Source organism: Rana temporaria, chromosome 6 (genome assembly GCF_905171775.1).
Source record: "Rana temporaria chromosome 6, aRanTem1.1, whole genome shotgun sequence".
In the NCBI taxonomy this organism is placed as follows: Eukaryota; Metazoa; Chordata; class Amphibia; order Anura; family Ranidae; genus Rana; species Rana temporaria.
In genome coordinates, this window is record NC_053494.1 from 126,827,583 (window position 1) to 126,843,672 (window position 16,090).

The following is a 16,090-nucleotide window of genomic DNA, read 5'->3' on the forward strand; positions in this document are numbered from 1 at the left end:
ATATAAAGGTAAGTACGGAGAAGAAAAAAAAAACTTGCCAAAAGTATATGCCTTTACTATGCTGCCTCTAGTGTTAAAAAATTGTTTTTAGGGTGAACCTCCACTTTAACCACTTCAGCCTCAGAAGATTTTACCCCCTTTCTGACCAGAACACTTTTTACAATTTGACTCTGTGCCGCTTTAACTGACATTTGCACGGTCATGTAATTCTGCACCCAAACAAAATATGCGTCCTTTTTCCCCCCACAAATAGAGCTTTTTTTTTGTGGTATTTGATCACCTCTGCGGCTTTTATTTTTTGCGCTATAAACAAAAAAGAGCGACAATTTTGAAAAAAAAATCTATTTTTTACTTTTTGCTATAATAAATATCCTCAAAACACATTTCTTCATTAGTTTAGGCCAATATATATTCTTCTAAAAAATTTTGGTAAAAAAAATAATCGCAATAAGCGTATATTGATTGGTTTGCGCAAAAGTTATAGCGTCTACAAACAATGGGAAAGATTTATGCCATTTCTATGGCATTTTTTTTTACTAGTAAAGGCGGTAATCTGTGATTTTTAGCGGTACTGCAACATTGTGGTGGACAGAGCAGGCACTTTTGACACATTTTTGGGACCATTGACATTTATACAGCGATCAGTGCTATTAAAATGCACTGATTACTATGTAAATGTCACTGGTAGGGAAAGGGTTAACACTACCGAGCAATTAAGGGGTTAAATGTGTGTTCACTAGATGTGTTCCAACTGAATGGGGATGTGACTGACTGGGGGAGGAGACACATCATTGTCTCTACTTAGTAGGAACAAACAATATGTCTCTTCTCCCCCGACAGAACAGGAATCCCAGTGCTGACGTTCATGCCCGTGATCACTCGTGGCCCGCGGCGATCACGTCAGGTGGCCATGTGCATTGGGTCATGTGCGCACCCTCTGGAGGATCTTAAAGGGTACAACGCTTCGCCCAGCAGAGTCATGCTTCCGAAGTATATCGGCATGAGCTGGTCGGCAATCGGTTAAAGTGTTGCCAAAATCATTTTCCTATTCTTGGATCAAGTGGGAAAGTATCAAAACTATCTGGGTCTACATTTTCAGATTTGCCCTGTTCGGCTGACAATGATTTTACCAGACAGCAAAACACAGGGACATAGAAAGAATCAGATTTTTTTTTAGCAAATATAGGATTTGGTTTTTGTAGTCTTTTTGAGGCCTTTTATTCAATCTTAAAGGAAAGATGAATCAAAAAGTGTTGTACAGTGGTTTTGTGTAGCACCTTTATTTGTAGTAGGAGAAATATTGCCCATTTTGTTTATCTCAGAGAATGTTCTGGGTTTCTTGAAGGGCTATTATGTCCACCCCCAAAAACTGATAATAGCCAAATGCTTTGATACCTTTGGGATGTGTAGCAGTCATTGCTATGTCTCCAGGATACCTTTCTCTCTCTTCAGGTTCAAAAAGACAATTCACTGTGTCGTTTAATGTGTTACTGCATTAGTAAACCATAATTATGTTTGTCTCAGGTTAGCTGTTACGCTTGCACCATCTACTGGCCAAACATTAATATGAGTGTAAATATTCCTATTTAGCCCTTATAGGATGTGACATCAAAATCATCATATCCTCTTTAGTCAGGAAGTGAATTCCCCTCAGAGATCTCCATTTTCAAGATTATGGCAACAGGCCTAGATGTTATCTCTCCCCATCCATGGCATTGGAGGTAAGCAATCTTCCTCTTCCTCCTCCACAGGCTATTAGGGAAGCAGTTAGTCATCTCAGTTAGTATTCGTATGGTGTTGTTTATTATCGTATGGTAATGTTATACTATTCTTGTTATTTCCAGTTTTACCGCATATCACGTGTGTCATTCACATGTATATTGAAATCTGCAACGTGCCAATAAGACATAAAACAGCAGTCTATTATTGTGTGCGCAGAAAAAGGTCATCTGCCTAGATAGCTACCCATAGACTCTGGGAGTACGGGAAGCGAGTCCAGGACAGTCATGATATATTATAGGTGATTTTTTTTTCTTAATCTACCACAATTTTCTAGTTGCTTGAACTGAAAAAGCATTCTAAGAATTTCCTGATTACAGAAAGATGAACATTTAAATTGATATGATTTTTTCTGCAACCACTAATAAGACATTTACTTACCGGCCAGTTATTGGCTAATTCTTGCAGATACTCAGCATGCTTTGCTGTCTGTGGGATGATTTGAAGCACTTGATCCCTGTAATACATGGTATTTTAATGAAAATATGGATTGAACTCGGCATGCATTTTGTCATTCAGTGACAGAAAATAAATAATATCGTTTTACCAGACAAAAAGGTCCATTTAATACATGTGTTGTTTTCATTACCATGTGTAGTGTACTATTTCTTACAGATGAAAACAACGTTATTCATGGATTAGTTGAATCGTCTACATTATAAAATCAATTTAATAGTTTTATAGTATGTTTTACATAGCAATTTATTCACAAAAACAAATGTATAGTTTCCTTTTCTTAAACCATGGCTAGCAGGCCAGCATTTGACTTATATGATTTGCAAGGCTTTCTTTGAAAGAGAGCAGAAAATAATTTATTTGAAGTGGAGATTTAAAAAAAAAATATATATATAATAAGGATTCTCGAAAAACAAAGGATTTCAGTAGTAACTAGGTAGTAGTAAATAGTATTTCCAAACAAACTAGTTCTTGTAAAAAAACAACAATTTTACATTGCACAGGTTGGCTCCTACTTCCTAAACATAGCAATGGAGTAGTGAAGAAAAGATGAGCATGTACTGTTGGGAAAGGTTCACGTTAAAGCCCAACTAATGCTGCTTTCACATTGCAGCGTGGAGCTGCGGTGACGGTATAGCCGCGCTATTTGTAGCGCGGCTATACCGTCGTATTTACCGCGATATTCGGGCGCCAGCGGTGAGGTTTTAACCCCTGCTAGCGGCCGAAAAAGGGTTAATACCGCCCGCGTTGCGGGCGGTATTACCGCGCTTTCCCATTGATTTCAATGGGAAGGCGCGGTATAGGAGCGGTGAACACACCGCTCCTATACCGCGATAAAGATGCGGCTAGCAGGACTTTTGGTGCGCTCCTGCTAGCACACCGCTTCAATGTGAAAGCCTTCGGGCTTTCACATTGAACACTGCAGGGCATGATTTTTCATGCGGTATAGCAGCGCTATTTTTAGCGCTGTACCGCATGAAAAACGCCCCAGTGTGCAAGGGGCTTAAGGGCCAGATTCACATAGCCCGGGCGCAGCGTAACGTAACCGATTTAGGTTACACCGCTGCAAATTTTCTGTCTAAGTGCCCGATCCACAAAGCACTTACCTGGAAATTTGCGGCGGTGTATCCTAAATCCGTCTGGCGCAAGGCGGGCCAATTCAAATGGGGCGGGTACCATTTAAATTAGGCGTGCTCCCGCGCCGGACGTACTGCGCATGCTCCCGATGCAAATTTCCCGACGTGCTTTGCGCGAAATTACGACGCGCCAACGTTTTGTGAATCGCGACGTGAAAAAAAGACTTGCGCCGGGAATTTTTTTTTTTTTTTTAAAAATTCAAAAGCGACGCGGGAAAGACGGGTATACTTTTACACGGTGTAGTAAGTTTACACTTTGTAAAAGGTGCCCTATCTTTGCGACGGCAAACTAACACTTGCGGCGACGTAACAACGGGAAAAAGTTTTGTGGATCGCCGTAACTGCTAATTTGCATACCCGACGCTGGTTTACGACGCAAACTCCCCCCAGAGGCGGCAGCGGTACTGCATCCTAAGATCCGACAGTGTAAAACTATTACACCTGTCGGATCTTAGGGATATCTATGCATAACTGATTCTATGAATCAGTCGCATAGATAGAAACAGGGATACGACGGCGTATCAGCAGATACGCCATCGTATCCCTTTTGTGAATCTGGCCCTAAATTTTCAGTTAAAATCAGCTACATAAATACATTCCAGATGCATCAAAACTAAAGTTGTTCTTTACTGTGTGGAAGCTCTGGTCCCTCTGCAAAGGTCCAACATGTCACCACCTAAGTTAGACCTATAGCTTAAATCAACAATACTCATGCTCCTTGCTGATTGGAGAGCACTAGTTATGATTGAGTAGGGGGTGTGTGAGACAAAGTGGCGGCTTCTCCTTTTGGGGGGGCGGCAAACATACAAAACACCCCCTTCGGAACGGCACTAACAGCACCCCCCCAGGCAGTCCGGCACTTACCCACTCATGTGGCTGGGCTGTGGTGTCCTCTCCTCTACTGCAGTGTGGGCAATCCGCTCCTCAAGCTTCCTCTTCCACCAAAGCACTAGACATCCAATAGGAACACCTGACGCTTTGGCAAATTCGGGAAACAGGTTTCATGACCTGCCTCCTGATTGGCGGGGAGAAACTTTGGTGTGAAAATAGTGAAAATGTATTTGCTTTAATCACACCTTTTTTGAAGCCTATTAGAGCCTCTGATTCTAATCAGGTGCTTAAAAAAAACACCCTCCCTGCATTGTAAGTCATGGTTCGGCACTCTAATATGTAGATGAGGGAGCTGGATGCAAGGATAGGGGAGGTGGTGCTCGTGAGCCCTCTATGGGTGGCCGCCTGTCAGTGCTGGGCTCAGCCCTTCCTTTTCTGAGCTGGCCTCTCAGCTGTCGGCTAATTGCCAAATCCTCTCTCTCCACAGTGACTCACCTGTTGATGATCTGCTCGTCAGTCCTGCCTACTTCAAGCCTTCTAGCTCACTTCATCTCTGCCTTCGCGTTTGTCAACATCACAGAGACTTTCTCTTGCATTCCTCTTGGCTGGCGTTTCTTCTGGCTCCTGATCCTGCTTGTTGGACTACTACGTTTATCTCTGACTCTCTGACATTGGCCTGGCCAACTACCCGATCCGGTTACTGAACTCTGGCTTGTTTGACTATTCTTACTCTGTTTACCTTTTTATTATTATTATTAAACAAGTGTGGTTTAACTGTACTTCTGTCTCGATCTGATTCATGGTTTCTGACACCGCCACTGGTGAGACCTCTGCAGAGAAACTTCTACATGCTTTTTAGCAGCCTGCTGGCAGGAGGGGGTAGACTTTTCCATCCTCTATGTTGTGTTTACATTACTGCAGTGAAAAGTTTCAGTCATTCGTCATTCTGTCAGGCACTGAAATTGTCAGTCTGTCACTCGATTCACTCAACTTCGACTCAACGGCACTAGATTTGTGTACCTAACAGAGACATGTACATGACTGTGTCAGAGGCCAGTGCTAAAGTCATATACTGGAAATTGCTTCCTCATTCCTCAGTGCCCCCCCCCCCAGCCACTCTGCCCATCATACAGACACATGCATGGCCACTGGGGTTTTGTAGTGAAGTGGGTATAGCCTGATGGGGAACTTAGAGACTAGTTCCCTATCAGATCTTTCTTGCTTTTGATTGACAGCACAAAACAGTGGGTGGCCCCTATTCGGTCCAATTGTGGATTTCACATTGTCCCACTGCCAACCACTGTCAATCAAAATCAAGGCAAACCTGATAGGAAACTAGTTTTAGTTCTTCATCAGGCCGCACCCACCCAACAGACGCTGTAACCTCAAAGGATGTCAGGGACAAGATTGTAGACCTGCACAAGGCTGGAACGGGCTACAATACCATGAGCTTAATAAGAAATAGACAACTGTTGGAGCTATTATTCGCAAATAGAAGAAATACAAAATAACCATAAATCGCCCTCGGTCTGGAGCTCCATGGAAGATTTTGCTTCATGGGGTAAGGATGATCATTAAAAAGGTGAGGGGTCAGCTCAGAACTAAACGGGAGTAGCTTGTGAATGATCTCAAGGCAGTTGGGACCACAGTCACCAAGCAAACCATTAGTAAACAAAAAAATGTGTAGCGCTAAATATATGTGGAATATTACATAAGAGTATATGGCAAATCTAATGACGTGTAAACATATTATGCAAAATATTTAAAAGTCCACAGATGAAAATGGAAAAAGGTCTTAGTGATAAAGGGCCAGATCCACAAACAGCGGCACAAATTAAGTTAGTCAAAACTTATGTCATTTAAGTTAAGGCGCCCTAATTTTGTGTCGTAAGTGCCGTATCCACAGCGCATTTGCGTCCAAAATTGCGCAAGTGTAACTTAAATTCCGAGGCGTAAGGCGGGGTTATTGCAAGTGGGAATGAAGTGGGCGTGCTTCATTGTAATGAGCCGTGACCCCATGCAAATGAAGGGCCGGCCGTACTGCGCATGCGCGCACGAATCTGCTGCTCACTGGGCATGTGCAGAACTTGGCTTGGCGCAATCAGTGAGATAGGTAAAAGGCCAAGCGTACTTAGTTTGAGGATCGCCCTGTGTATAAATAGCCCCAGACAAACACACTTCCCTTGCAAAAGTATATCCCTGTGTTCCCCTTCCTAGAGCAAGTTTCTTCTGCTCTGATCGTTTGTTGGTGTGTGTTGGTGAGTTGTGTGTGATAGAAAAGTTTTGGAGGAGTAGTAGATTGTAGTTGGTGTTTGTTTCTGCTAAGTGTATTTTCTGTTTGTTTTTTTCTGAGTGTATTTTCTGTTTGTTTTTTTCTGATTGTATTTTGTGTTTGTTTTTTGCGTGTTTGTTTTTGACTTTGTAGTAGCTGTCTGCTTGTGTGTTTAGATTTTTGTGTGTGTTTCTTCTGTGAGTTTTTTTGTTTGTTTGTTGTGTGATTATTTTTGTTTGTTTGTCCTGTGAGTTTATTCTTGTTGCTGAGTGGTGTCTGTGATGGCACCCAAGCGCAGGAAGCTCAATTTTACTCTGGTAGAGAAGCAAATACTTGCTCGGGCCATCGTCCTATATGGGCGTTATTTGCATGGCCCTGATAGCTGGAACACCTCCCCGGCCCAAAGGAAGGCGATGATTAAAAAAATTACGGATCAGATAAATGCGGCAGGGGGGGGGAGACGAGGACCCCCGCTGGCATACAAAAGAAGATCAACGATCTTAAGAGCGTGGTCCGTAACAAGGTGGCCAGAATCAATGCCCATACCACGGGCACTGGAGGAGGGGGACCCTGCCCCATCAGGCTGAGTGAGGAGGAATGGGCAGTGGCCCGGTGTTTCCACCCAGAGCAGGTGGTGGGCCTGCGTGGATATCAATCAGATGTTCCTGTGAGGACAGGTACGTTTTTGGTTTTTCTATCTGGCGATTAGCATGTGTGGGTGGTGGAAGGGAAGATGTGCCAAGTGTGTGGATCCTCAAACCTGTGATTGTTTTGTGTCCTCCACAGATGACCAGGAGGTTGCTGGGCATCAGGCCAGGCTGCTGCACCACCCCAAGGACAAGAGGCTGCTGATGAGTCCCAAGAAGGGCAGGATTCCCCAGGGGAGGGGAGTGGCCAAACCTCCCCTCATGAGGAGGTTGAGGGGGAGGAGGATGAGGGGGAGGAGGATGAGGGGGTGGAGGAAGAAGATATGCAGATTGACAGGGAATTCCTTTTGGCCTCAGATTTGTTGACCCTTGAGGCTACCCCTGAGGCTACCCCTGAGGCTGGCAGCAGTCAGGCCACCATCAGGGGTAGCCCCTCCCACTCCTCCCCCAACAGGCCTCAACCCACAAGGGTCACTCTCTCCCCTCCTCCAGGGCCACAAGCCTCAGCGGCAGGCAGGATGGCGACCCAGGAGACCAGGGGGGTGACCGAGCGTCTGCCGGTCAGTCTGCAGAAGGACAATGCCCGGCAGACCCGCCATCTGGGTCAGATAAAAGAGACTCTGACCCAGATGGAGCACAGCCTGGGTGCAATGAAGGAGGCAATCAGTGATGGGGCCACAAACTCATTGGCGGTCATCACATGCTTGTGTGACCTGCAGACCGCCACGACAGGCGTGGCCCAGGAGGTGACTGCCCTGACCCAGGCTGTGCAGGACAATAACCGGGCTGACCAGGCCAATACGGCTGGCCTCACTGTCTGTCTCACAAGGATAGCCATGGCCTTGGAGGGCAGGCCAGCAGGAGGACAGTCACCAGGGGAGGCTCCTCCTTCCCGTGCTCACCCACCCCCCCATGAAGATACTCCCTCCCCTGCTCACACCCCCCCCCCAGGATGATCCTCCTTCCCCTGCTCACACCCCCCCATGAAGATCCTCCGGTTGGCCGTGGCCGTGCCCGTGGGCGGCCCAGGCGTAGCAATCGCCGCCGCAATTAATTTTGCAGGGGTACTTTTGTTTTTTTATTTTTATGATTTTGTTTAGTATACTGTAATTATGATTTGTTTTATGTGTGTGAATGATGTGTGAATGTGGGGGGGTGGCATTCCTGATTAAATAAGGGTGTCACCTTCAGTTTTGGTGGATTAGGGATCCCCAGGACCAGGGAGAAGTGATCCCAGGTCCATGAATGGTGTATGAATGCACAGTGACATAATTGGAGCCGTGGCGGGGCGTTACTGCTCCCAAGTACCATTGGGGGGTACTTGGATCTAATCCAATTAGATGTGCATGTGATGTGTCTGTGCTAGGGACCACAGTGGGTGTGCATTCATGCATTCTCATTGTGACATAATTAATTGTGACATAATTAATGTGTGTGTTTATTGTGCAAAGATGACTGCTGTTCCCTCAGAAGAGGGGGTACCCTCGGTTACTAAAGTCACTAGTCTAGCTATGCGCATGGATGCCCCTGGCATGTTGGCATACAGATTGTAGTCCAGCAAGTGTGTGTGCTCAGCTCTTCCTTAATGGTATTGCTTTAGCTGACCTTTACACAGCATGTGTAAAATTAGGGCTGCTTTTATAAAGTGTAATTTTACACCATGAAACTAACAGAAGCGCACAGGGCGTAATCTCCCTCATTTGAATCTTTGCCTATCAAAACAGCGGCGTGTCTAGTGTAATTTGCGTGCGAAGAAGCGCCGGTGTAATTATTTTAGGTAGGACGGAAAAATCTGATTTTAAGGCGTATCTCGTTTTGAGGATCAGGCGCAAAGATACACGCGGTGTAAATTTTAATTACGCCACGTATCTCGAGTTAAGTCGGCGCATCTGCTTTGTAGATCTGGCCCAAAGTCTCTTAAGTAATATAAAACAAATCCAAAAACGGTGAATTGATCCAACAGAAAAGTGACTTGTCTTTGCAAACATGAAGTGAAGATCAGAAGTGAATCCACCACCAAAATAAATGGAGGCTTACCAGAATTAGTGGACCCAATTAGGCTTACACCTAGTGGGTCATACAGGCTTATAGAGTGATGGTATCCTACTTCAAGGGGTATCATAGATGACAGGCAGGAAGGAGAAGTCCAATGCGATGCAGTAAATGTATCAGGAGAAGGATTACCCCAATTTCAGCCTTTGATGATATGGGCTAGAGCCCATGTGAATAACTCAAAAACTCAGCACGTGGAGAGGAATAAAAGAGAAAGCAAAGATGCACATAGTGTAAATCTGTATGTAAAATTTACTTGACAGTAAAAAACGAGAAATTTACACTCACATTTCAGCAGTAAAATCAGGCATAAAATCAAATAGCAGTAGGGTCAGCGGGTTCCCGACGCGTTTCAATCAAGTAGATCGTCATCTGGGGTCTATCTACTGACGATCTACTTGATCAAAATGCGTCGGGAACCCGCTGACCCTACTGCTATTTGATTTTATGCCTGATTTTACTGCTGAAATGTGAGTGTAAATTTCTCGTTTTTTACTGTCAAGTAAATTTTACATACATATTTACACTATGTGCATCTTTGCTTTCTCTTTTATTCCTCTCCACGTGCTGAGTTTTTGAGTTATTCACATGGGCTCTAGCCCATATCATCAAAGGCTGATATTGGGATAATCCTTCTCCTGGTACATTTACTGCATCGCATTGGACTTCTCCTTCCTGCATGTCATCTATGATACCCCATGAAGTAGGATACCATCACTCTATAAGCCTGTATGACCCACTAGGTATAAGCCTAATTGGGTCCACTAATTCTGGTAAGCCTCCATTTAATTTGGTGGTGGATTCCCTTCTGATCTTCACTTCATGTTTGCAAAGACAAGTCACTTTTCTGTTGGATCAATTCACCGTTTTTGGATTTGTTTTATATTACTTAAAGCGGTCCTCCACCCTAAAGTGGAGTCCCGCTGATCGGAACCCTCCCCCCCTCCGGTGTCACTTTTGACACCTTTCAGGGGGGAGGGGGGTGCAGACACCTGTCTAAAGACAGGTATTTGCACCCACTTCCGGCCACACGATACGGGCGAAAGACGGGCATTCCGTCACATCCCGTCTGTCGCCCGTTGTGTGCTGGGAACACTCGGCTCCCAGCACACAGCGTGTGAGCCAATCGGCGGGCGCAGCGCGACTCGCGCATGCGCCGTAGGGAACCGGGCAGTGAAGCCGCAGCGCTTCACTTCCTGGTTCCCTCAGCGTGGATGGCGGGGGGAGCAGCAGAGTGACGAGCGATCGCTCGTGCTCTGCTGCGATCGGCGCTGGACTCCAGGACAGGTAAGTGTCCTATTATTAAAAGTCAGCAGCTGCAGTATTTGTAGCTGCTGACTTTTAATATTTTGTTCCCATGGCACATCCGCTTTAAGAGACTTTATCACTAAGGCCTTTTTCCATTTTCATCTGTGGACTTTTAAATATTTTGCATAATATGTTTACACGTCATTAGATTTGCCATATACTCTTATCTAATATTCCACATATATTTAGCGCTACACATTTTTTTGTTTACTAGTTTGTTTATTTGCAGAATTGGTCATATTCTGTGGTGTTCGCTGCCATATATATGCTGATATAGGTAGCGTGGTGTTATTTATACATATTTTTTGTATAATTTGATTACACCAAGCAAACCATTGATAACACAATACTCTGTCATGGATTGTAATCCTGCAGTGCCCATAAGGTCCTCCTTCTCAAGAAGGCACATGTACAGGGTCATCTGGAGTTTGCCAATAAACATTTAAATGATTCAGAGAAGGATTGGGAGAAAGTGCTGTGGTCAGATGAGACCAAAATTGAGCTCTTTGGCTTTAACTTGACTCGCCATGTTTGGAGGAAGAAAAATGCTGAGTATGACCCTAAGAACACCATCCCTACAGTCAAGCACACAAGTGGAAACATTATGCTTTGGGGCTGTTTCTATGCTAAAGGTACAGGCCAACCTTTCCACATTGAGGAGCCAATGGACAGGGCCATGTATTGTAAAATCTTGGATGAGAACCTTCCTCGCTCAGCCAGAACACTGAAGATGGGTCATGGATGGGTCTTCCAGCAAGACAATCACCCAAAACATACTGCCAAGGCAACAAAGGAGTGGCTCAAGAAGAAGCACATTAAGGTCATTGAGTGGCCTAGCCAGTCTCCAGACTTAATCCTATAGAAAATGTATGGAGGGAGCTGAAACTTCGAGTTGCCAAGAGACAGCCAAGAAACCTTGAGGATTTAGAGAGGTTCTGTAAAAAAGAGTGGACCAAAATCCCTCCTTAGATTCGCGCAAACCTGGTAACCAACTACAAGAAAGATCTTACCTCTGTGCTTGCCAACAAGGGTTTCTCCAACAAGTACTAAGTCATGTTTTGCTTGGGGATCAAATACTTATTTTACTCACTAAACTGCAACTCAATTTATAACATTTGAATCATGTGTTTTTTCTGAATTTTTGGTTGATATTCTGTCTCTCATTTAAATTACACCTATGATAAAAAATTATAGACCCTTCATTTCTTTGTAAGTGGGAAAACTTACAAAATCTGCAGGGGATCAAGTAATTATTTTACCCACTGAATACCAACCCTGCCGCCCCTCCTGTCCAGGTGTAAAACTAAATGTGACAGGAGGTTACACAAACCCCCCTATGCGGCCCCTTTAACCCCTGAAGCCACGCCAGTGGTTCCAGCAGACTCCAAGACATTGTACCAGGGGAACCTATCTTGTGTAAGGTAAGTCGTTACTAATACCAATGATCTTTTTAGCTGTTTGCAAGTTTGGAATCCTTCCCACTTACTACTAGTGTAAGATGCATTCTTCAAATTGACTTTTAATGAATTAGGACATTCTTAAAATTGACCATCAATGTAAAGGGACATACCAATGAGCACCAATGTAAATGGCATTCTTCCCATTAACCACTAATGTAAAAAGGCTCTTCTCTCACTCACCTCCAATGAAAGCCAGTAATTCTCTCTTTGGCCACCAGTCAAAGAGAACACTTCTTCCACCTATCCACAATATAAGGGGATCCTTCACCAGTGACCATCAGTGTAAGAAACACTATAATTATCACTGATACATCTTGGTTGTCTATTATTATGTGCCTAATATTGTAATTATAACTGAAAATTATTCTGTCACATAGAGCATGGGGGGGGGGGGGTTATAGCTCTGGGTGTCAAGCATGCTAGGCAAACCAAGTTTTTTTTTTTTTTTTAATATCATTTTTTATTTATTATAATATCTACAATTAATGGGTGTTAGGCAAAGCTGCAGTATGCTCTAAAATTCCTGTTAACTATTCTCACAGGTTAATTTCAGGGATGAAACACACCTTTACAATTCAATGCGTTGGGAAAATGTACATTACTGCAACACACATATTGTGTGTTAGTATGTTGTGATGTCATTCACTTTAAATGGTACCCCAACACACTGATGCCCTGTACACACGATCGGTTCATCCGATGAAAAAGGTTGGATGGATCTTCTCATCAGATATCCGATGAAGCTGACTTTCATCAGTCTTGCCTACACACCATCAATTAAAAAAACGATCGTGTCAGAACGCGGTGACGTAAAACACAACGACGTGCTGAGAAAAATTAAGTTCAATGCTTCCAAGCATGCGTCGACTTGATTCTGAGCATGCATGGATTTTTAACCGATGGACGTGCCCACAGATGATCGTTTTTTTCTATCGGTTTTTTAACCATCAGATAATTTTAAAACAAGTTCCTAGTTTTTTCACCGATGGATAAAAAAACGATGGGACCCACACAGGATTGGTTCGTCTGATGAAAACGGTCCATCAGACCGTTTTCATCAGACGAACCGATCATGTGTACGCGGCATAAGACAATGCATATGTGTTGCAGAACCACCACAATGCATGCTAAGGCACTATTGTGTGTTGTGTTGCTGCTTATCCCTGACAAGGCATGTTAATGTGAGGCATAGGACAACAGAAGACCTGGAATGGATCCTAAAAAGCAATCTTAACTCTTACATTTTTTTTTTTCCTTCAAACCGTTTGTTGAACCAGCTTATATTCAGCCTCTCTGTACCAGCCGTAACATGGTCTAAAAACTGTAGTTAGCTTTTAGGCATTCTAAATTTTCTATATCAATTACGTTGCTCATTGTTTTCCTTTCTTCCATTCTCCTAACCTTCATTATTACTTTTAATTTATGTTTTCTTATCTGGGATTCAAATCTTGAACCATCACACTCTCTGTTTAGCTTTATCATGTTCAAGGACCTTAGCTTTATCATTTACAGCTCAAATTATGTGGAGGTTTGCAAAGTTATATTGACTTTGCACATTCAGCACTACAGATCCATAAATGATCAGTGGAAATGTGTAATGATTAAATGCTTATTGCTCGGGTTAATGAGTTTTATGCTTAAGTTATCTGAGCATGGACACATAGGCCCGGATTCACAAAGCACTTACGCCAACGTATCTCCAGATACGCCGGGTAAGTGTAAGTATGCGCCGTCGTATCTGTGCGCCGTGCCCATAAACTGAGATACGCCTGAAAATAGGCTTCATCCGACCGACGTAACTTTCCTATGCCGGCGTATCGTGGGCGCATATTTACGCTGGGCGCATTTGCCGCTCCCATTTATTTTCTATGCACATATGCAAATGAGGGAGATAAGCCAATTCACAAACGTAGTTGCGCCCGGCGCATAATATACGTCCGGCGTAAAATTATTCCCCATATAGGAGGCGCAACTCATGCAAAGGTATGGACCAGGAAACACAAACCATCGTATCTTTTGTCGTTTGTACGTGAATATGACTAGGCGTAGGTTACGTTCACGTCGTAGGCAGTGATTCGACGTATCTTAGGCAGTTGTTTCGATGTGATTCTGAGCATGCGCACTGGGATGCGGCCGTTAATTTTAAGTACTTCTATGACGCTTGGCCCATAATTTGCATGGGGTCACGCTTCATTAACATGGCTCACACCCACTTCCACCTACGCTGGCTTACGCCGAGGAAACCCAGCGTATCTTTAACAGCGAGTGTTAGCAAGTGCTTTGTGAATCCAGTGCTTGCCTCTGTGCGCTGCGCCGGCGTAGCGTAAAAAAGATACGCTACAATGACATAAATATGCGCCGATGTATGTGAATCCGGGCCTTTGTGTTTATTTGAGATGTAATATTAATAAAGATGCCTACAAAGACAACATTGCCAATTTTGGAAGACTGAACAATGGCTAATGCTGCGTACACACAATCGAAAATTCCGTCAAGAAAACCGTGGATTTTTTCTGATGGAATGTTGGCTCAAACTTGTGTTGCATACACACGGTCACACAAATCTTGTTGAAAATTCCATCCGTCAAGAACGCAGTGACGTACAAGACGTATGACGAGCCGAGATTAATGAAGTTTAATAGGCAGTTCGGCTTTTCTGCTTGATTCTGAGCATCCGTCTAAAAAAATCTTTTGATTTCGACAGCAAAAGTCTGATGGAGCATACACACGGCCGGAATTTCCGACCAAAAGCTCACATCGGACTTTTCCTGTTGGAATTTACGATCGTGTGTCGGCGGCATAAGACTTCTAAAGGCACTTGGATCCATCCACAGATACTTCTGGACTTTGATCTTAGAAGAAAAGGATTTTTCTAGATGATTTTTAGCCAAGACAAGTCTAACATGGGAGATGCCTGCTATGTACATAAGCATGCATATAAGAAAAGAGATGTGCAAAATGTGCGTGATAAAATCCGTAAAAAAATTATTTGGTAGTCAGATCATTCCTGGGCTGCCCAGTAGACACATTTCGGTCCTACATTACACACATAGCAGGTTTACTTGAAGCCTATGTTGTTTTTATATCTCAGTATCAATTCAGTAACAATGTGACTAAATTATCTATGCTGCACCAGTATTTCTTCTGTGTTACATTTCTACATTACTTCTAGTTTAATTTACAAAAACAATTAGCTGGCATAAGATGTGGACAAAAGGGGCAAACTGGGGACAAGGTGACAGTGTGATCAGCGTCATCATGACGTCACGTGATGGCGTTGGCTATTTCCATCGGCACACACTATGATGGGGGGGATCGAGCACACACATCTAGGCGTTGGTCCGTGTGGCTGCTCCCCTCCTCTCTCATGGCACGTTTTCAGCGTGACGTTGGCGGACTATGTTGCTTGGCCGCCCGTCCATATCTTTACGGTAATCACGATTTCACTTCACTATGTCATCTTCACATGGTGTCCTTTTAGTCTATGTTCCTGCACATTCACATTGCACTGTTGTGTGTTTTTTTCTCTTTTTTGGCTTTCCCATCATAATCTATTAGGGCATTCTCCCACATATCCTCTTACCCATCACCCCCCACTTCCCTATCCAATTCCTCTCTCACCTTAAACACACAGGGCCAGATTCACGTAGAAATGGGCTACGCTGCGGCGGCGTAACGTATCCCATTTACGTTACACCGCCGCAAGTTTTCAGCGTAAGTGCTTGATTCACAAAGCACTTGCCTGTAAACTTGCGGCGGTGTAACGTAAATCCGCCCGGCGCAAGCCCGCCTAATTCAAAAGGGGCGGGGACCATTTAAATTAGGCGCGTTCCCGCGCCAAACGTACTGCGCATGCTCCGTCCCTAAAAATTCCCGACGTGCATTGCGCTAAATGATGTCGCAAGGACGTCATTGGTTTCGACGTTAACATAAATGGCGTCCAGTGCCATTCACGGACGACTTACGCAAACAACGTAAAATTTTAAAATTTGACGCGGGAACGACGGCCATACGTAACATTGGTTAGACCACCTAGAGGGCATGCTTAGTTTTACGCGACATATCTCACGGAAACAACGTAAATTTAGAGCGACGGGCAAAGCGGACGTTCATGAATCGGCGTAACTAGTCATTTGCATATTCTACGCC

At 44.0% G+C, this 16,090-nt stretch overlaps 1 protein-coding gene across 1 annotated transcript in view; it reads right to left on the minus strand.

The window, feature by feature from the left end:
* LOC120943783 (carboxypeptidase O-like) overlaps nt 1-16,090 on the minus strand; it is a 92,894-nt gene that overhangs the window by 62,145 nt on the left and 14,659 nt on the right. Inside the window, exon 2 of the mRNA XM_040357330.1 lies at nt 2,161-2,236. Coding sequence (XP_040213264.1) covers nt 2,161-2,236 — 76 coding nt within the window. The remainder of the gene's footprint in view (nt 1-2,160; nt 2,237-16,090) is intronic.